A 21228-nucleotide genomic window follows, 5' to 3' on the forward strand; every position below is an offset into this window, starting at 1 on the left:
GGGTTCACCTCTTCTCTGTTTCACACCAGTGATGTGTTTGCTTGATAATGTTTTTTTTTTTGTCCGTCTCTTGCAGTGCGTGAGCAGGTGTGTGGTTTCAATGTGCAATATGTGCTTTACATGTGCAATACTTGCTTCATTACCATTTTTCCCAGAATCAACCACAGTCAAATAAATGCATGACATTAACACCTACAATCAAGCGTGCAGCTGAATCACCACTGTGCTTTTACACCTGAAAATACATCAATGAAATCACACATAAATAATCACCTTTAAATAAATACATATAGCCTGTTTGTTTTTTTTTGAGTGTAGATAAAAAAAAGGCACTTATCAAACACCCAACGCTATGACTGACAGTCAGATGATCCAGAGACGCAATAATGAGATATAAACCTGCAGTCGTCTGTTTTTAAAGGTGCTGTGACTGTGCCATGTAATTTCCATTCTGAAGAAAGGGACTCATTTTTAAAATGACAACTCACACCCCAATCATTATTTTCAATATGTGAAACACAAAGGTTGAAGAAATCTTACTCGCCTTATCGCAACAGTCCACTGACAGAGATTTTGAATTTAACTTGATTCTTGCACCTTAAAGCCACTAAAGATGATTTGTGATAATAAAATCAAGCTTGTAGCACACTGCTTACCTGACCCCCAGTTAGGTTAAAAATATTTATTATGCAAAGGTGCAAGTTTTGCAAGTCCTTTGCCTCCTTGAGTAACACTGAGTAAGATGAAGTTTGGCATCCTTAAAAAAATGGTTACTGTTCTAAGTTAGATACAGAAACAAGCAAAATGGCTGCATGAAATAGCAGGTTTGTTCCCACTGTGTCAGATTATCTTTTATCCAGATCCATGAAATCAGCCTTTAGTGTTCTGAAAAGAAAGAACTCTTACAAAGTTTTCTCGAGAAGGATCTCATTGAACCCGCTCACGGCGGTCTTCAGGTCTGGTTGCCTGTCAGCATAGAGAAGTGGAGATCGCTGACAGTGCAGCTTTACAGATCCCTGTGTGGCAAAGTAAAATTAAGAATAAAAAGAATGATCAGAAAAATCATCCAGCTGACAGAGACTTCATAGAAGTTTTAACAAAGGTGCCCTCACCTTGGGTTGAGCCCGTATGGAGGCGAGCCCCTGCGTATACTGGTTGGTCTCCACCTTGTACTCCCCTCTCCTGGAGGGCAGGTTGAGCGAGGCCATCACAGACATCATCTTCTGGAAGCCCGTGGCTGTCAGAGACACGGTGATGGACGGGGCCGAGGCCAGAGCCAGGCCCATGGGCCAACCTCGCACCGTGACAGGCTCCTGGATGGTGGAGAGCTGCACCGAGCCCCGCTCCCTGATAACAGAGTTCAATGCAGGCACGTCCTCCTCCACAAGGTCCTTTGCATCATCAAGTTCTGCCTCAGCCAAGGATTTCAACAGAGCCTGCCACAAGAGCCAGTCATTTACATATTATACACAACTACACCTGAGGAAAGAGTGAGGAAACATGATGTTATATGTTCTTTCAAAATCTCACCCTCCACTTTCTCCAGGTGTCCTGGATGACTGCAGCCGCTCTGTTCCATCTCTGGACCTGCCTCCTGACCAACCAGGACCGCACCACTAAAGGCAACATAAAAAACACATTTAAATATCTAACAGTGGCTCACTCTGCAAGTTTAATCTCCCATTCAGAGGAGAGTATCAAAAGAACATCTGTCATTAACTGTTAATCAGCTTCTATGTGTGGCAGCTTCTGTTGCTTCTGAAAGGATAAACTGTCAGCGTGAAAACAGTGTGTACAGACTCCACCAGCTGGCTCCTGTTGGCCAGTCAGTCAGGTCATAGCCAGCAGACTTACACAGTGGGAGTACAGCCACACAGGTCTGCTGATTCCACGCAGCAGTACCTTGCCAGGGCATTAAGAGTTTACCTGCTTGGATCAGAGTAGCAGACTTCCGACGGGCGTGGAGTCTGCGGCGCTGATACCGCAGCCAGCAGCACTGAATGGAGAAGGCGCACTGAGACAGGATCTTCTTCCTCTGATCCTCCAGCAAATCTAGCTGTGAGACAAAGGCCAGACAGGTCAGCACTCACAAAACAGACCAGAGCGCTAACTTGCTTTACAGTCCTGATCAGTAATTAAACATTACTGAGGACAATATGACCAGGCCTGTGTCTATAAAGGACTGACCATTGACTGGGTGAGAAAAACTTTAGTCCTTCCGCAGTGCACCACTGAATTGTGTTTTCCACTGTCAAGGCAGTATGAGGGGCCTAAAGCCGGGTCTTGTAACACCACCCTGAGGAGCTTCTCCACCTCTGGCCGAAGAATTTCATTGCTGTCAGTCTCCAGGTCTGAGACAGAGCAGCAAACATGAATTAGACAGAGTGGAGCATGAACGATATAATTCAAGTACTGGCTGATCAGCAGTCAAACTGTCTAGAGATTCAGTTTTCTCACAAAGCATTTGTTTAACAGTACATCAGTCAGTGAGGTTAGAAGTGTTCAGTGGGTAAAGCTTGAGAGCACAAAGAAATCCATGAGAGTCAACAGCACAGCTTCCAAAGACTCTTATTTTATTACTGTGGATTCAATACGTGTTTCAAAGCCGATAACATGCATGTGCATATGAAGACAGAGAGAAGAGAGATGTGAAGAGTTAACTAAATATTTGGCAGCACTCAGCTTAAGTGAGCAGGTTCTCTTAACATCGACACAAAAAGCAGCAGAACAGTGTGTTAAGAGAAATAAGTTCAATCAAGAACGATTGGAGAAATGAAACTCATTAGACTGCGTTAAATTGCAAAGCAGGATCTGATAGTCAGAAGCACATGCATTTACCTTCAAAGTTCATAAGGAGCAGTAAATTTTGTTAGAATGTCCCGTTTTTTTTGACCAAATTGAAAAGTCCCAAGGAGAGTAGAGAACTGAGGGTCAAATTTACTAAGAAGTCTAGTGAAGGAAAAGGAGAATAAACCAGCAGACCTAAAGAGAGGAAATAAAATCAATCTTTGTCCACAGTCAGCATGCCAAAACTGACCATAAATGAACACAGCAACAAACTGTGCTTACCAACAACACAATGACTCTCTGACTTGAACCTTGAATATTTTGCAATCAGCCCGTAACGCTGCATGAAGCTTCTGAAAGGAATTCTGCACAACAGAAACACCAAGTCAACCAAAATCCGAGAGAAACAAAACAATACGTTAAGATTAAGAGCTGAACAAAGGAGAAATATTTTACCTTATTGGAAAACCGGCAGCACTAATGTGTATGGTCTCCACAATCCCACAGGCCTGCAGCTGCATGATAACCTGACAGCAGATAAGAAATATTCATGGACACCTTTCCCTTTTGTGAATATAGAAAGCACTGCCTCTCACTGTCGTCACTGTGGTGCTGCAGAGAAAGAACAGTTCTAAACGTGTGCAGAACATCTACCTCCTCCTTTTTGAAGGTCAGCGGCTTGCACTCTGGGTTCGGTTTGATGCAGCGAGTGTAATGAGGAGTTGTGATGTGGAGGATCCTCATCAGGCTCTCCAGAGAGTTCTACAATCAGACATTAACATCATTGTGGCCTTTAGTAAATCCTCTCAGGATGAACTCTACATGGCCTGACATGGTAACATGACCCTGGCGATAAGGGCTTTAGCTGTCTCCTACCTTGAACTTGGAGACCACAGTGACTTTACTGAGCCCCTTGGTCGTCAGGTTCTCAGTTTCCTTGTCAGTGAATATCTGGTGAAGCAGGGAGTTATCAGACTTCTGAAGCAGACTGATGAGCTCTGGTGGCACTGGGTCCTAAAACACCACATCCAGTAGAAGATGAGTGGATGGATCTGTGCGTTCATCTTCTCTGAAAGCCGTTTAAAAGCTTTTCTTACCTTGTTCTTCTCCACCATGCCCTCTATCTGATAGTTGACTTTGCCAGCGTAATGGGCCACAGTGAAGTGTGGCACCTTGCTGAACTTGTCCCAGCTGATGTTGACATTATCACAGAGCTCCTTCTCCAAACGTACCCTGAACGTCTTCGCATCTGAGGCTCGATTCAGACGACTCTCCTACAGAACAGGTATTGGAAAAACATTTAATAAGAAATCACTGTATGCATTAACCAGAAAATGAATGCAATCTCATCTGCATGGAAGCAAAGGCTTAAAAGAGTTGAAGGAAAATTATGTTTATGTCGTCACATTATAAAAAATTACAATTCATACTTATATAATTTATTTTTGAAAAATATATTGTATATTGTCTTTTTAAAAATTAATTTGAACAATAAAAAAAAACTGAAAGAATTATATAATAAATAAGAAAACAATGACCAGGACACCTCGTTAAGAAGAGAGAACACACTGACTGGGCTCCCCTCTATAAGATCCAGACAGCTTTGGTTGTCTTGGTATTTGACAAAGGACCAGTGCAACCCCTCTGAGACATACTCCTCCTGGGAGAAAAGATACAAACATGTATGTTCAGGTATAAAATCCATTTTTCACATAGCACACAAGATGCAACAAGTTGTTGGTTTTGATTTCAAGATTTCATAAAGACAGAATTGTCTGAGGCCTGGACATCAACGCAGTGAGCAGATTACCAGCAGAGAATCTAGGGCCCTACTGAGATCTCTCTGCATGGAAAGAGAAAACTAATAGACACCACCACTACCTGCTGAGCTTTGAGATAATGGGCCACAAAGTGCTGCTGCAGTTTCTCGTTGGCGTAGTTGATGCACAGCTGCTCCAGGTTATTGATCTGGAAACACTCGAACCCGTACACATCTAGGACTCCTGGAGATTACAGAGAGGAGGGCACTGTGTGAGCTCATGGTAAGAAACTGGAGCTCTGTATTCAGTGTGGTCAATAAAAAAAAACAAACAAGCATCATGCTCTTACCTATGAAGTTGCACCATGAGGATTTGTCTGCACATATGCTGTTGTTGATGAATGTTACCAGCCACTCAAATAATCTGTTGGAAATAAAGTGACACATTAATTCCTCTGACAATAAAGAGTGAATTTCACTTATCAGACATCTCGCTCGCTGTTTATTGTAAAGAAAAAGGCATGATGGCTTCACATTTGAGTGTTTGGCAGAAAGGAGTGTTTGACGACAACAGAGTCTTAGTCACAGGACAAAAACAAGCTCCTGCAGGACCAGCCGTTGTCACGTAACACCACAGTCCGACAACCTGCTGTGTTATTTGATGATCAAATCCTCATTCTTACTGGGCGTAGATGACCTTGGCCAGGCAGTCTCTCCTCATGCCGCACTCTGCCTGGGAACAGGGCTTGAGCACACTCTGCCTCCCTGCCTTCAGGGTCCTCACTCTTAAACACATCTGAAGCTCGGCAGCAGGGACACACAGCAGCTCAGCAGCCCTCTGCAAGAAGTCTAAGACACAGGCAGGACAGGAAGGTCACTAACTACGTGTTTGTTACCAACATGTTTGTTGATAGTTAATGTCAGAGAGATGGGAGATGTCATGTCAGTATGACACATAAAAGTAGAACCTGTATTAAATCCTTCAAAATAAATCCCCTTAACATCAGACTGTTTGTGTTTACATCATCCTTCAGAAACTGTAAATAAATAAATAATACATTTCTTAAACAAAATCATATCCAGTACCTTTAGACTGTTCATCTACGTTACAAGGTTGTGATTCATCTGTTGAAGAGGAGAAATTCACATTCCCCAGCTGCAGAAGTCCTGCTAATATCTGTAAAGCATTACAATAAACAGAGAAATCAAAAACAATACTTCCAGATAAATCAAGTAAATCAAAAAAATGTACCCAAAACTACACTGAAGGTTGAGGAACAATACCTTACCCTGAATATTTGTCCCTGCCTTTCTGTGTTAATGCCCAGATGAACCATTGCCTCGAGAGTCTCATGAAAACAATCCTCTACCAAAACATTAAAGAACAGTGTAAAAAATCTCTATGTAAAATGAATCAAATGTGTTAAAAAAAAAAAACAAAAATAAAAAACAAATAAAAGGAAATATTAAGGTGAAAATGTGCACATGAAAATTAAACACCAACCCTCAATTGTTTTTTCAGCCTTTGGCAGCCACACAAAATGTTGGCCATGTGGCATCTTCCACTCCTTCCTCTGCTCATCTGTTGCCCCTTTCATCATCTGAAACACAACAGACTCACAGCATTTACATCTGCATAAATGTGTTAATATTAAACTAAAACACCATATTAGCATATGGGCTTTAGTGCCGGTCTGTTAAATTACCTGGTAAAAGATGTGGAAGTTCCTCTCGTTCGCCGGTTGGCAGGCCACCCTGGTCTTCTCCAGCAAATATGTTTGGACAGACGCCCCCACTAACAGCTGACACCTTCATGTGAAATATAACATGTTGAACAGATTAAATAATCTATCCTATAGCTGACATTGAGAAAGCCAGCTGCTGCCATGTGGCTGATGTTTTCTCATGTAAGGATGAAGCAAGTACAGCAGGTACCTGTCTAACTGGAGCTGGATGTACTTTCCAAAGCGGCTGCTGTTGTTGTTCCGTAGCGTGCAGGCATTTCCTAATGAACAGTATATTACTGATGAATGACTGTCTACAGTACAGATTTTCACATGAACAAGATGCTGGTGATCTGTTGTCTCACCAAACGCTTCCATGATGGGGTTGGAGTCCAGCACCCTCCTCTCTATCCTCTCCACTGTGTCCTGGCTCTTCACCACCGAGGAGGAGGCCGCCACAGTGGCGTAGTATTTCATCAGGCAACGAGACGTCCATGTCTGTAAAGAAACAAATCATTCATAGACCACAAAGAGTTAGACCTGACAAAACAAACCATTCATCTTTGGTCAACTAAACACTAATCATGTGACCTAATTTACAGAGATCACACACGTTTAGAGCTGCTGCTAACAACTATCTTCCTTATTAATTAATCTCTCAACTATTTTTTCACCTTAAGTCTAAAATTGAGTAAAAATGGCAGAAAAAAGCAAAATATTCCTATCAGTTTTCCAGAGAACAAAGAGACGTCTTCAAATTGCATAAAATTCTCACATTATGAGGAAACATTTGGCATTTTACTTGATAAACAAGTCATGATTGATCAATTATCAAAACTGTTGAAAATTCATTATCTATGTTCTTCTTCCTTCTTTGCTACAGGCTAATTGCTGTAATGTTTTTCCCAGAGACCAACTAGCAATCTAACAGTGTGAAGAGTGCTCATACATCTTTTGCACAGGCTTTTCAGATGATGAAGTTGTGTGACACTGTGGTTATTGGTGTTCATGCCACATAACTTACTCACTAATTATTCGTATATTCTATTAACCAACTAATTAAGTACATGAAATGTAAAAAAATACTAATTGCAATCTGATGTTACTGTAACTCAGAGTCATTTTCCTAAATATACAGAGCATGAATCACACAGAGACTTGAAATTCTTAGCCAGCTTACAAAACTCTAATCAGCTTAGTCTATACACTGTAAATTGGCCAATATCCTAACTCACTGAGTTGAATCTGTGCTGCTACAAGAACAAAAATAAACAAACTGACATTCTGCACCCCTGACTGACGCAGTGTGTTATATTTATCCTTTGGGTAGAACACAGTCTGTGCTGGTTTACCTTTCCTGCACCGCTCTCACCACTGACCACCAAGGACTGGTTCACTGGCTCCAGCTGACCCTGAACGTTCCTGTAGGCTTCTTCTGCCACAATAAAGATATGTGGTTTGAAATCCTGTCGGAAAATATAAAGACTTGCTGGTCAATCACAGCCACAGGGAGAGCTGTTGCTGCCTTGTGGAGTTTCCAGAGTTTAATGAGTTTGACTTTAAAGCTGTGCGTGACAGAAGTTGGCAGACAAGCAACTGCAGAGTTCGTGTTTTGAGTGGTGATTTAAGTGACCATAAAACATAGATGGGTTTTATGTTTTTTGCACTTTAAAGCTTTGCAGAGTTGTTAAAACTCATCAAACATACTGTTGAAATATTAATTGCTGCTGACCTGTTGACACATGTGGTACCAGCTGGGTCGTTTTTGAAGGTCTGAATCAGTGTGTGATTTAATTGTAAAGTCAAGGAAACAGCCCTTTGAAAAAGCCAAACTCTTCTGACGCACCCACCCTAACCCTCACAATCCATCTTTCCCCATTATAATTAAAACCCCTATACACAAGTATCCTTAAGTTAGGGACTGCTGTGATGTTGTAAATACCTGGGGCTGAGGAGCATAGTGATACTCCCTCATCACATCCAGAGAGTAGAGGCCTGGGATTGGCTGGAAAGGGTTGAGAGCCACCAAGGTGCAGCCAGCATGGGTGTAAAACACCTTCACACTGTACCTGGCCTGCAGGCATTTCAGCACTGCCAGGGAAAAACATTAATATTATTAGATATTAACCAGAAAAAAACAGACTAGCCAATATTTCACAGGTGAGAACCACCAGAGGCAGGACTTGACTCTCTCTCTCTATATATATATATACACACACTATATAAAATAACATGATCCATTTAACAGGAACAACATAACAAGTACAAGAATGTTAAAAGAAAATGCCCTATAGCAATCCCATGCTGTTACCCTGACCTCTGCTGTTAGTAAGTTGTACTGTTGTGTTTCTTCCTTTGGGCTGAAATGAACAGCAGCATGAAACAGAACTAAAATCTCTGCAGAGCATCAGTGACAAATGCTGATCTCTTCCTCACATAATACACAGACACTGCATTATTATGTCAACACAAACCATGGAGAGATAACAATGATGACAAATGATTAAAAATGTTGCACACTGACACTTTAAGATATCACACTTCATATTTATTTATGGTCCTAACATATTATAGATGTGTAAGGAATACAAGAATCATTGTTTATTTAGTAGTACTGTGTGTACTGCAGCATTTCGGCTGCATAGCAGTCATTCGTGCCTTCATTTTCTCTTCACTCCTGCAAATTTTATCTTGACATGGGTAAATAATACACAGTAAATGTTGCAGTCCAAGGTGACATGAGCTGGAAAACACTGTGTCACACTGGCTGCAACATATCAAACACACTAACACTAACACTAACACTAACACTAACTAATGTTTGAGATTTCAAGATCATCTTATCAAGTGAAAGGAGTGGTGGATCAAAACTAACCAAGATTTATATTAGGTGAAATGATTTAAATGCGACTGAGCACAACTACCTCCAAGCCCCATGATATATCATGTCTTCAAAGTACTTTACGGACTCTAGAAGAGACTTTTAAGTGCCCTCCATGTTGACTGGTTACCTGTAGTAGGGGTCACAGGGTTGACTTTAGTGAGGTCGTCATAAGTGTGGAGTTGGTCTTCATCAGTGAGGAAAGCCTGAACTTCTCCATCCAGTGAATCATTGAGGGACGCGTGAGGAGAACGGTCTTTGTGGATAAATCCTTTCACCTACACGTAGGAGATCAAATGGGAGGCAAACACACACACAAAGAATATTGTGCTTAAAATATGAAAACATTTAATGTTAAAGATCAACTTGATTAAACAAACACTAGGGAGAGGAGGAATATTTTACATATATTGCATTTGTTATTTGAAACATAAGCGTCTCTTTCCAGAAGTCAGAAACCAGACAGATGTGTCAAAACCTCTCATGTCCTCTTGACATTAGATCTGCAGCAAGATGAGGTTCTGATTCACTCTAGACTCAAAGCAGTACAGTAAATTAAAGTCTCCTTTTTGAATCAAACTTTCTGTGCATTCACAAAACCTGACGACATTTTTCTGAGTCATGAAGCTTCTAAAATATTTCATCTCAGTGCAACTAAATATTCAAGTTTAAGTTAATCTTGGCTTTTAGACCTGTCAAACATTATAACACAGATCATATTTGTAAGTCAATTATGATTTCTCACATCATTCATTTACCCAAAGGTTTATTTTAGAAGCTAAATCCACCCATAGTCTTACACAGGTAATTGATATTTGTATTTTTACAGAACTGCGTACTTGTCAGTGTGACAAGTGTAATTCATTCAGTCAAAGTCACTTCAGACTGACAAATGCCAATCTACCCTATCCTGCCAGGATCACGTGGCCTGAATCTGCACTGTCAACAGTCTGAGTCACTAAATTTGTGCAGACAGATTTAATCCAATAGCAGGTAGCCTACATCCCATCATTCTGTAAGGCCATGTAAACAGTCTAAATGACATGAATTTAATTCCTAACGCTACACAAATACTATTCTGAATACACAACACAATATGACATGTAGAATTAACACCACAAAGTATCATGTTATAGTGGTATGTGGTATTATGATTTCACAAAACAATAGGTGGCTTAAGAATACCGGTAAATACTTCTAATACAACAATCATATAGATAAGGGACAAGACATTAAACAAAGAGAATCCTGAAGTGTTGTGACACCTGTGGCCCTTGTCCTGCTGTTCTCCAACCAAACTGCAGTCAAAAATATAGCAATTTAGTGAATATTGTCATGTACACTGGCAAGACCCAAAGTAAGACACCATCTAAATATTCTGAGTCACTGACAGACACACGACTGTAGAGCAGCGGGTGTAAGTCATGTCTACATGCTGAAATTTACTGGCATAGCTGCTGTTGCGAGTAAAAGCGTCCCACAAAAATTTGACAGTCTTCAGTCACGTTTCTGTGAGTGGTTTCAGAAAAAGATATAAAAACGTTGCCAGTTTTTCTACTATAGCAAGGCGTCATTTACTCCTTAAGAAAAGTAGGGACTATTTCCATTTGGCGCATTGAACGTTAGAGTATGTTGTTGTTATTCACAGGTATGAGCTGATAAAACATTTTTACAAAGCGTTTGAAAACGACGCGACCAATCAAAACGGAGAACCGTTACAGACCGATACTACAGGTACAGCTAAACTAGCTGTTTCACCTTTACAGTCTACAAACCCCCACCCCAAAAAAGGAAACCTTTAAACCACCGGTTGCGAAATTGTAGACGGATCCTCCTGTGTCCTGACTTACCGTCCCCCCTCCATTTCTGTGTCCTGCTCTAACGTTTCGTCGGTCGTCCGCAGAACTCATTGATTTCACCGTGACCCTCGTGTCTGTTTTAAAACTCGGCAGAAAAACTTTGAAAAGAACTATTTCTAAAAATCCGCTTAAGACGGGTTGTGGTTATTCTAGTCTGCGGTCCCGAACCATGGCATTTTCCATTACCGACATGAATTCCTCAAGGACAACAACTTCCCGACTGCCTTCTGCCCGTCCGACTGCCTCCCAGACTCCCACAGCACAGTCTTATTCCCGCCCTCCTCCTGATGCTCCATGCTGTCCAGCTGTCCACCACCACTGCCCACATTTATTACTCTTACTTTAGAACCCTGTTGCTTTGGGACTTATTTTATATTGCCACATAACTTGAAACTTGAAATTACTTCATATTTATTAATTTATGTCTATTTCTTTCTTTTGTGTATGTAAAAACTCACACACTGATGGTCACCATGTATTTATCAGTTGCCTGGAACAGATACTAAACCAGAGCTTTTTATGATAGACTTTTACTGGTGTTAGTTCAAATACTACTTTTTCAGGATATTTTAACACGCTAGAAACTCATGTCCCGCTTAGGTCGGAAGTTGCCAGAAATCCAAGCCTGCCTGAATGCGTCATGAGACTGAACACGGAAACGAGCGGAGGCGGTGTCGTGTTGTAGCTAGCATGGTTGGGTTTGCTCGGGACTGCAAGCAACTACAAATAGCTATGCTGTAAAACAGGTATTTTTGAGAACTTGTATTTCCCACGCCTAGGCGACAAACCCGTGGTAAGCACTCGTAAGTAGTCACAACAATCTTATAAAACACCGTACTGTAGCTTGGACAACTTGATGTCATTCCACTCGTAATCTAGTAACACTCTTTTATAGCTCTGAATTAGAAAGTGTAACAGTATCCCTGTATGTTTAACATAAGTGCTGTCATAGTTTCCTAAACAGAATGTTCAGGATGTATCTACGCACAGTGTCTCACACAGTGAATAATGAATTATATTGCTTGCAGGTCATGTCTCAGAGGGAACAGAAGGAAGCGTTTGTCAGTAATCTTAATGGGACCAGTCTGCAGGAGGTGGCGCTGGGCTCATTTCTCTCGCCAGTATGCCTCATCAGCAGAGGGCTGATTTTGATCCTCTACCATCAGGCCAAAGGAACTCTTCCACTGCCGTTTCCTCTGATTTCACACCTGCTTTTAGACTTCTCTGTGCTCATTCTTCCACTGGTCATGTCATGCACCATCCTGAGCAACATTCTTCACCAGGTCATCATGAGCTTAATGTTCGTTTCGGCTTGTGTGTTTTGCTATATCTACCGCACGATCAACAGCCACCCTTCTACTCTGCACCCAAAGACCTCTGTCAGCACCTTCCTTCAGAGTCATGTTCAGTTCAGCCAGGTTCCCTTTGTGACCATCTTTAGAGTGTTTGTAAATGTGAAAACAGCCATCAGCATTCTTGCTGTAGACTTCAGTATCTTCCCAAGGCGATATGCTAAAACAGAAACCTATGGGACAGGAGTTATGGACTTTGGCGTTGGAGCGTTTGTCTTTGCAAATGCCCTCGTCTGTCCAGAGGCACGGAGGAAGAACATCTCAGGATCCAAGATGAATCATATCACAAAGCAGCTCCTGTCTGTGTGGCCCCTAGTTGTTATTGGTTTGGGAAGGCTAGTGAGCGTCAAAATGACTGACTACCATGAACACGTGACAGAATATGGCATCCACTGGAACTTCTTCTTCACACTAGCCATTGTCAGAGTTGTGGCTTCTATGTTTCTGGCTGTTTTACCAGCCAATCGGTCGTGGATCTTTTTCCTTCTGATCAGCGGACTTTATCAGTTCACTCTGGAGACTTCAGGGCTGAAGGACTTCATTATCCACAACAATGACAGAGAAAAGGACTTTCTGTATGCTAACAAGGAGGGCATATTCTCAGTAGTAGGTTATGTTGCCATCTACATGGCAGGGGTTCAAGTTGGACTTTATGTGATGCAGCCAAGATCCCGCATTAAAGAGTGGCTCAAATTACTTTTAAACCTCTTGTTTGCTAGTTTTGTGCTGTATACTGCTTTGTACATATGTCAAACGCTGGTGGAGCCAGTGTCTCGCCGCTTATGTAATTTACCTTTCTGCCTCTGGAGTGTTGCTCAGTCTTTGTTTTTTATTTCCTGCCTTGGTATAGCGGATATGGTTTTACTGTTTTCCAAGAGAACATCAGGCTGTCACTGTGTACCCTCATCCTGGAATTTGCATAAAAAACAGTCAGACTCAGTCTCTGACAAAAAGACTTGTGAAATAGAGAGATTCTGCCTTGTTCAAGCTGTCAGCAGGAATCAGTTGTTATTTTTCTTGCTTGCGAATGTCATGACAGGACTGACCAACTCAATAGTGGACACACTTAGCTGCAGCGGTTCATTCTCAGTGTGTGTTTTACTAATATACATGTTTGTGAATTGCTCTGTAATATATGTTTTACACCTCTGTGGAATTACAGTGAAATTCTGGTAAAATTACATGTGTAAAACTATATGGTTCATATGTATGTTTTAATGTTGTAAGAAGGTATTTTTAATGTTGAAGATGCTATTATGCATTGTATGTTTATTTATGAAAATAAATATGTGTCACGATAAAAGTCTGAATAAGTGAGGACTTGAAACTAGACAATGTTAAGTGTTCTCAAATTATTTGCATTTGTTTATGTTTAAGAAATGTCAAGTCATTGCTGTTAAATGATACGTTCCACTTATATTGGATCTTACTAGGACTTTAAGACGGGGTAAGCAGCAAGAATGATTTTGTCAGGAGTGAAAACAGCATTTAAAATGTAGCAATTGAACATAGTCTGTAATGTTTATATCTATATATGTATATGTATATATGTGCTTTCTTCTGTCTTATGAATTCTTGCGTTCCTTCCTTACTTGTTTCATTACTCAGTGCATAGCTGCTTTTGAGAGAGTTTAGTTTCATCTTCACTTTCTACTCAAATCTCAGTGACTACAACACTTAAAATAAGTAAATTCATCATTACAGTTTTTGCACCAAATCCTCAGCTAAAAACAAGAGCTATGGTTAAAATCTAATACAGCAACATAATATATGAGATAATTTATCATGTGTAAAAATTAAGAAATCCGTAACATCATTCCTAACAAAGGTTTTTTAACAGCTTTGCTTGATTGAATGAAAGAACATCTTCCTCTCAATGCAGAGCCACAACGCGCCCCCTGGAGGCCACACGAAGTGTAACGTCAGCTACTACGTCGGAGGGCAAAGGTCAAATCAGTCATGAAGATTCCGCCACCGTAGCAGCCTGTCGCACTTGTTTAATTTTTTAAGGGGAACTTTTAGAAGCGGGTAAGTCCGAACAATATTTGGGTTTTGTCAGTTGTCTGTTTATTTTTTCAAGGTGACAGGCTATGGTCAACCTTTGGTTAGAGAAGCTGATGAAAGTGACAGTGGCCAGACACCTACTTTAACTTTATATTAGCCGTATCCAAGCTTGCTAACGTTAGCTGTGTAGGATAGCTAAGCTAACTAGTAAGTTAGCTAAGTTTGCTCTCATCGACAGGGCGTTGACAAACTGTGTCATCACTGCAACATATTTATTGTTTGTTAAGGTATTATAAACTCCAATGTGCACAATAATCGCTTGAGAATAGGGCGCACAGCATACACTGACCGGCTTCCTCAATTTCTAATACCGTACTATCAAATGCAGTGAGCTAGCAGGCTCACCTGAACTAGCTAGGCTCCGGTTACTGTCTTATCCTACCCAGCAGAAATTAGCGTGATCAAACCTGTTTTCATAAATGGAATACCTTTAGACAAGACACTTGCAAACAGGTTTTATATATTAAAAGCAGCATAGCCCTTTCCCCTTCGAGCTTTCGTTTGCCAGGTTGTTCTGCTGGTTAGCTGGTTAAATCTGGGTCAAGGCAAATCTGTGTGGGCTGCAACCGTGTTAGTGACGTTAAATCAGATATTGTTAACTTCAACAAATGGTTGGCATTTTGTAACATATTTAATTCCAGATAGTCTGAAAGATAGGCTTTTTGTAGGGACAAGGTGATGATGTAGCTCGCCCCGCAATGACCTGCAATCGATTAGCATTAGCTTTTAGTGCTGTAGCTTGTGCCGATGTCAGACTCGGTCTCTTGTGTGTCACCTGCAGGCGAGCTGCACCACAGCCGGAACTGGAAGAAGTCATGGCACGTCTGGTAGCCGTTTGCAGGGAAGGGGAAGAGGACTACTCCTTTCTCGCCAGACAGATCCCCCTTTATATCGATGATACTCTCACGGTAAGCAAGCTTTACCATATTTATGACCTCAGGGAGAATAGCTATTAAGATCACAGATGTGAAGTGTTATGACACACTTCATACAAAGTGTCAGAAGGTATTCAGTCAGCTGTGTTAGTGTGTTGGGGTGATGCACATGCAATACTGATAATGACAAAGTACATCCATGTTTCTTCAATATTACATGAGATACTACATTCATACACCTCAGTGTACACCTCAGAGGGTACTGTCCCTCTATTGTACTGTCATGCAATAAATGTCTAGAATTTTTAATGGTATTGGTATAAACTTTAATTTCCAAGAAGACAATCCTGACTTTGATAGTTGGCTTGTGATACTCATATCACATTAGCATGTGATACTCATGCGCTTAAAAGGTGACATGTTAGAAATGTCAACGTGACACAGAACATTCTCAGAGTCATTGATGTATATTAACGGTTGTGTATTATCTCACGTTGTCAGATGGTGATGGAATTTTCTGATAGTGTCATGGATGTTGACAGCCATGAAATAAACACTTCTCATTGGAAACAATTTTCTGAGGTGAGTAGTTTTTCACACATAGTGGCTCTTCCTGTAACGTATAGAAGCATTTGATTTTTTTTTCTTCTTTTTACATCACATATGATAGCATCAGCAAAATACCCCAGACTTAAATATTCCCACCACCATGTTTCACTGTGAGTTGAATGCACTGCTGTATCATTCCCTGTCTTATTCATCCCACACTTGAATTCATCAGTAAATAGGACTTTTTTTCTAGTCATCCACTTGCTGGTATTTCTTAGCCCACCCTGAGCCTTCAGCCTTGTTTTGCCTTCTGAGAAGTGATTTAGAAACTGCTACTCGTCCTCTGAGACTTCAACAGAGCCCCCTTTTGACAATATTTTTGCTGATTGGAGTCTTGCGTCTTTATTTAGCAAATTCTGTATCTGTGATAAAGATGCTTTTCTATCTCTCATGGAACTAAGTTTCTTGTATTAATCTTCTGATGGTGTTCCTGAATTCTATGCACTGCCCGTTTAGAAACTTTTAGCCGAGCTGTGATTTTATGCCGAGACAGCACCTCTTTGCTTAGAATACCAACTTGACACTTTCCCCTTAGTTTTGATGCAATGCTGCCTAGTGGGCAATGATCTGCTGGAAACTTGAGGCACAACCTCAAATATTCCTTTTATTTTACATGACATGACTTGTTTTTTAAGCACACATATAACTGAGCTGAAATGTGTGTAGTTTGTCTTAATGTGACTTGTCGGCAAGGTGGTGACAGGTATATGTTTTCTTGGCCTTTAGTATCACTCCAAGTTGAAGCAACAGGACTTGAATATTGCCCTGATGGTGACATCCAGAGAGGTGTACAGTGCATTATCTCAGCTGGTGCCATGTGTGGGCTGCAGACGAAGTGTGGAGCGCCTTTTCTCGCATTTGGTGGAATCAGGGAACCCAGCCGTGGAGCCCCTCACTGTGAAACCTACGGGCATGCTCTCTGTCACTAAGGCTTGTTTAGCAGATGTAAAGAAGCTTTACACCCTTTTCTACATCCATGGGTAAGATATAAAGAAGGGATTAAACCATGTGTCAAAAGAGTTGAGCTAAAAAACACAGTTTTAACAAATATGAAAGGAAAGCAGTTGTTAGTTAGACACCAGAAATCTAAAACTCAAATATGTGATATCAAGCTCTTGCTCGGGCTTGTTAAAATTTAAAATTTATAATAATGATAATGCATCATAAGGATAATGCTATACCAAACTGAATCACTACTCTTTACCCACTACTCTCTGGTTTTATTTCTGTATTTTTACTGTTTTTGGGGGTTTTTTTACAGGTCAAAGTTGAATGACATGATTGATGCCATTCCAAAAAGTAAAAAGAACAAGCGGTGCCAGCTACACTCCTTAGACACACACAAACCTAAGCCTTTGGGGTGAGTACTTCACCTGTTTTCATTTGTTTCCCTCATTAAACTGTTGTATCATCACATCAGTATCACATCTATAAACTTCAGTTAAAAAAAGTTGGTTAGCGTTATTGCTAACAAATGTAAAATTAAACAGAAACCAATATGGGGTGTGGTGAGGCTTTTTAGGAAGTTGTCTCACTGTAACTGTTTTGACCAGGGTTGAGTTTTTTGCTAAGAATTATTTGATGTGGTGAATGCAGCAATTTGTAGCTCTGACATATAGAAACTTTGATACCTTTGGACAATGATAATTTAAAAACATGTTTTCTTGTTTTGTTTTTCTAAACAACTTTAGTATATAGCCTGGGACTTACATCGCCATCACTATAATATTGTGTTCTTTTAGAAACCCTTACACAGTGGTTGGGGACATGTAGCAGCAGTCCCATGCTTTTAAGACAGAGTGGACAGTGGGATTAGACGACCTCAGTCAGACGTGCCGGTATTGTTTAAGTGTAGTGAACATAGTGGACTATTTAGCAGAAGAACCAGATACTTCCCTCAACAGTTTGTAGAAACCAAAACAGAACTTAAAGGAGAGTGGCCAGAAACATGACTCCTAATGAACGCTAATGTTGCTCTGTGACTGAGACAATAATGTCACCATATCAGCTTAAGAGGTTTGTCAGTGTTGTGTATACAACTTTTTTCCGCTGCTCTCAAGTGGCTAAAAAAATTTGTCAGTGCAGATCTAAGAGATGATAATTGTGCATTGTGATGACATTGCTATAACAACTGTATTTTTGCTTGCAGGGGAAGTTGGATGGATGTGTGGGAGCTGATGTCTCAGGAGTGCAGGGATGAAGTGGTCCTGGTGGACAGTGCCTGTCTCCTAGAGACACTGGAGACATACTTGCGGAAACACAGGTAATGTGTGACTGGCATAGCCTTTATTTCCAAAATGTCCTACTTTTTTGTCATCTCTTAAACATTTGTTAGAGGTTTAAAAAGACCTGGATTAATTGCGTGTTGCTTTGTCGTCCACAGGTTTTGCACTGACTGTAAGAATAAAGTGCTGAGGGCATACAACATCCTGGTGGGGGAGTTGGACTGCAGTAAAGAGAAGGGGTACTGTGCTGCCTTGTATGAAGGACTATGCTGTTGCCCCCATGAACGCCACATCCATGTGTGCTGTGAAACGGACTTCATCGCTCACCTGCTTGGCCGGGCAGAGCCTGAGTTTGCAGGAGGCTATGAGTGAGTAAAGGTTTATCCTGCTGCACAGCTCTCCTTCCCCGCTAAAGAAGTCTGTTTCATTCGAGCCAGTTTCTATCATGCCTCGATGTATTTATACATCATATTTTTAACACATAATATTTTTTTTTTTTTTAAAGGCGCAGAGAGAGACATGCCAAGACCATTGACATTGCACAAGAGGAGGTCCTGACTTGTCTGGGTATTCACCTCTACGAGCGGCTGCACAGGATCTGGCAGAAACTGCGAGCAGAGGAGCAGACCTGGCAGATATTGTTCCATTTGGGAATTGATGCACTACGCAAAAGTTTTGAGGTACACAACTTCTAAACCACTGTGTGTGTGTGTGTGTTTGTGTATGTGTATGTGTGTGTGGTGTGATTTCAGACTGATTTATCAGATAATGAATGCTTTATTTCATTATGGCTGTGGGACATTGTGTCTATTATCATACCTCTAGATGGCAGTGGAGAAGATGCAGGGCATCAGTCGGCTAGAGCAGTTTGTCGAGGAGCTGTCTGAGGAGGAGAGGGCCAAAGAGCTGAAGCAGGAGAAAAAGAGGCAAAAGCGAAAAAATCGACGCAAAAACAAGTGCGGCTTTGACATAACTGAACAGGAAGCAGAGGACAAGGACAAAAATCTGGACGAGGTAATCCTCCACTAATACTGAGAGTCTGGGACACGAAGCTCCCCCTGCACGTTATTTAAGAGTCTGTGTACTTCTGCAGCTGCATGTCTGTTTGTCTGTATTTCAGTCTGACACATTCGGTGTGTTGCAGGGTTCTCTTGAGTCTGTGGAGGGCAGTTGCAAGGCCTGTGGTAGCCACGATGAGGAGGAGGAGGCCGGCTGTGAGGAGGGCATCACTGCCAATGGAAGTACTTCCTGTAGCTGCCCAGACAACACCAAACAAGGTAAAGATGCACACAGACATCACCCGACCCCAGTAAACCTGTATGTCCATGGTTACTGGTTACTGCATTACCAAGACAAGACTATTGTAAGGACAAAAAAATGACAGAAAAATTACTGGAAAGAACGTGTGTTTTTATGTTTCTTCAGATTTATCCACCCACAGCAATGGCAGTGACTGCGGCTACTCTTCAAGCATGGAGGGCAGTGAGACAGGATCACGAGAAGGCTCTGACATTGCCTGCTCTGAGGGGATCTGCAACCATGACGAAACAGGTCAGGCTTCAGTAGCTCTAAGATGCTTAGGACTCTGAAATCTGAATCCACGTCAAGGTCTAAAGCGTACAGTGTAGTGTAGTATCGTCCGCTTTCTCACAGTCTGGTTTTTTTGTTTGTTTGTTTGTTTTGTTTACCTTCTGAAGGAGATGACCCGAATATCCATCACTGTGCTGAAGACAAGGAGGATGGAATAGACAGTTGTGTGGACTGCTGGCAACACTCTGAGGAAAACACTCAATCCAAGAGTAAAAAAAAGAAAAGGAAGGGCAAGGGTTTATGCAACGACCAGGTGAGAGAACAAGCTTGAGCATTCACATGCTGTATGCAGAATATACCAAGTTATATACCAATTAAAGTATGTACATTTCTACAGGGACAAAAAGGTGATGGTTGTATGTCAGCTGGGAACACAACAGGCCACAGTCCACCATCATCACACACATGCCGAACCAAAGAAATCTTCTCCTCCTTATGTGGCGATAGATTTGCGAGCATTGCACTAAGGTTGCCATGGACAGTACATCAGAAGAACCTCAGCCTTCACGCTAGGCCTCCAGAGGCAAACATAAGTCTGGTGGAGCTTCTGGTTAGTGATGTAAACGTCATTTTAAATGATTAGTTATAGACCTTTGTCACAGGCACTTATGTAACCTCCCGTTGTGTTCTTCATACAGGATGATTCAGAGGTGAGTTCAGATGAGGAGAACTGTCTGACACAGGATGAAATCCAGGCATTTCTAGAAAGAAACAAATCCTTCTACAACAACCGCCACCAGTACCGACAGCTCCTGAAAGAGAAATTCACCAACTACTGCCGCGCCACCGAGCAGAGTAAGCCAGTCTGTGGAAAGTGGTTTGTCACCACCAGTGTCAACTAACTGCACTAATGACATCTTCCCCCGGGAAAAACACTCATGACCACTGCTGCAACATGTTTAGAAAAGATAAGATTCTGACTTACACTTGGTGTCTTGTTCAGTCATTTCTCCTTTGAAGTAAATGTAATTCTTACTTTCTGTTGGTCATCATCTCTCTCTCTCTCTCTCTCTCTCTCTCTCTCTCTCTCTCTCTCTCTCTCTCTCTCTCTGTCTTTTGCACTTCTACACCAACACACTTTTCCATTTCATTTCTTGGCCATTTTCGCACCTGTAATTGTTCTTTGACCAAGCCTAGCTATTTGTTATTGGTCTTCTGTAGGGTTGTTGGTTAAGAGCACAGTGGAATCAGTAATCAAGCTTTGCAAGCTGTGACATTAGGGATAAATTTTAGGAGTCTTATTTTATGTTTTTTTTTTTTGTTGGTGTTTTTCTGTTTCTATTTCATTTCAACTTTGGTGACACTTCAGTGTAGTGGTGAAAGGTTGTACCATTAAATGTGTACAGAAATTCTAAATATAAAGATTTTACAGAGAATAAACATCCATTTGTAATAAGGATTTGGGTGTGATGTTAAGAGCGCAATGTGCAAAATTTACTAAATAAAGAATATTTATTAGTATGCATTACACACTTGTCCTTTTCTTCTTGACCTTTTGAGAGT

At 41.2% G+C, this 21228-nt stretch overlaps 3 protein-coding genes across 6 annotated transcripts; 2 read left to right on the top strand and 1 right to left on the bottom strand.

The window, feature by feature from the left end:
* Positions 1 to 28: 28 nt before the first annotated feature.
* On the bottom strand, positions 29 to 11242 carry LOC121190863 (unconventional myosin-XIX). Of its 2 annotated transcripts, XM_041051883.1 has the most exons (24): positions 11002 to 11242; positions 9282 to 9429; positions 8213 to 8361; positions 7623 to 7736; positions 6636 to 6768; positions 6482 to 6551; positions 6253 to 6355; positions 6051 to 6147; positions 5836 to 5912; positions 5633 to 5723; positions 5230 to 5395; positions 4897 to 4970; positions 4669 to 4790; positions 4334 to 4447; positions 3885 to 4061; positions 3664 to 3801; positions 3442 to 3549; positions 3244 to 3314; positions 3070 to 3152; positions 2188 to 2351; positions 1927 to 2056; positions 1531 to 1616; positions 1113 to 1436; positions 29 to 1016 (listed from the first exon to the last, which is right to left on the bottom strand). In XM_041051883.1, exons 1-24 carry the CDS (start codon positions 11059 to 11061, stop codon positions 903 to 905), a joined length of 2913 nt encoding a protein of 970 aa, XP_040907817.1. In that variant the 5' UTR covers positions 11062 to 11242; the 3' UTR covers positions 29 to 902. The 2 variants fall into 2 exon arrangements, with proteins under 2 accessions (XP_040907817.1, XP_040907818.1); XM_041051884.1 differs by lacking the exons at positions 29 to 1016; positions 1113 to 1436; positions 1531 to 1616; positions 1927 to 2056 and adding an exon at positions 2839 to 2982 and having other exon boundaries at positions 2219 to 2351.
* Positions 11243 to 11663: 421 nt separating this feature from the next.
* pigw (phosphatidylinositol glycan anchor biosynthesis, class W) lies at positions 11664 to 13659 on the top strand. Of its 3 annotated transcripts, none has more exons than XM_041051735.1 (2): positions 11664 to 11803; positions 12039 to 13659. In XM_041051735.1, exon 2 carries the CDS (start codon positions 12042 to 12044, stop codon positions 13536 to 13538), a length of 1497 nt encoding a protein of 498 aa, XP_040907669.1. In that variant the 5' UTR covers positions 11664 to 11803; positions 12039 to 12041; the 3' UTR covers positions 13539 to 13659. The 3 variants fall into 3 exon arrangements, with proteins under 3 accessions (XP_040907669.1, XP_040907668.1, XP_040907670.1); XM_041051734.1 differs by having other exon boundaries at positions 11685 to 11813; XM_041051736.1 differs by having other exon boundaries at positions 11687 to 11756.
* Positions 13660 to 14303: 644 nt separating this feature from the next.
* ggnbp2 (gametogenetin binding protein 2) lies at positions 14304 to 21195 on the top strand. The gene is made up of 14 exons (XM_041052414.1): positions 14304 to 14390; positions 15208 to 15334; positions 15803 to 15883; positions 16637 to 16890; positions 17172 to 17270; positions 18060 to 18173; positions 18294 to 18503; positions 18641 to 18815; positions 18961 to 19149; positions 19280 to 19412; positions 19561 to 19686; positions 19833 to 19978; positions 20063 to 20275; positions 20364 to 21195. Exons 2-14 carry the CDS (start codon positions 15242 to 15244, stop codon positions 20565 to 20567), a joined length of 2037 nt encoding a protein of 678 aa, XP_040908348.1. The 5' UTR covers positions 14304 to 14390; positions 15208 to 15241; the 3' UTR covers positions 20568 to 21195.
* Positions 21196 to 21228: the final 33 nt, after the last annotated feature.

The sequence above is a fragment of the Toxotes jaculatrix genome, chromosome 12 (genome assembly GCF_017976425.1).
Source record: "Toxotes jaculatrix isolate fToxJac2 chromosome 12, fToxJac2.pri, whole genome shotgun sequence".
NCBI classification, from domain to species: domain Eukaryota; kingdom Metazoa; phylum Chordata; class Actinopteri; family Toxotidae; genus Toxotes; species Toxotes jaculatrix.

Coding starts and splice junctions, on each gene's coding strand:
- LOC121190863 (XM_041051883.1), bottom strand. CDS start 11,061: ATGAGTTCTGCGGACGACCGACGAAACGTTAGAGCAGGACACAGAAAT. Junction 4,062..4,333: donor TGTTCTCTCTTCTTAACGAG/GTGTCCTGGTCA, acceptor CCTGTTCTGTAG/GAGAGTCGTCTGAATCGAGC. Junction 3,315..3,441: donor TGACCTTCAAAAAGGAGGAG/GTAGATGTTCTG, acceptor ATCTGCTGTCAG/GTTATCATGCAGCTGCAGGC.
- pigw (XM_041051735.1), top strand. CDS start 12,042: ATGTCTCAGAGGGAACAGAAGGAAGCGTTTGTCAGTAATCTTAATGGG.
- ggnbp2 (XM_041052414.1), top strand. CDS start 15,242: ATGGCACGTCTGGTAGCCGTTTGCAGGGAAGGGGAAGAGGACTACTCC. Junction 18,174..18,293: donor ACATACTTGCGGAAACACAG/GTAATGTGTGAC, acceptor TGTCGTCCACAG/GTTTTGCACTGACTGTAAGA. Junction 20,276..20,363: donor TAAGTCTGGTGGAGCTTCTG/GTTAGTGATGTA, acceptor TTCTTCATACAG/GATGATTCAGAGGTGAGTTC.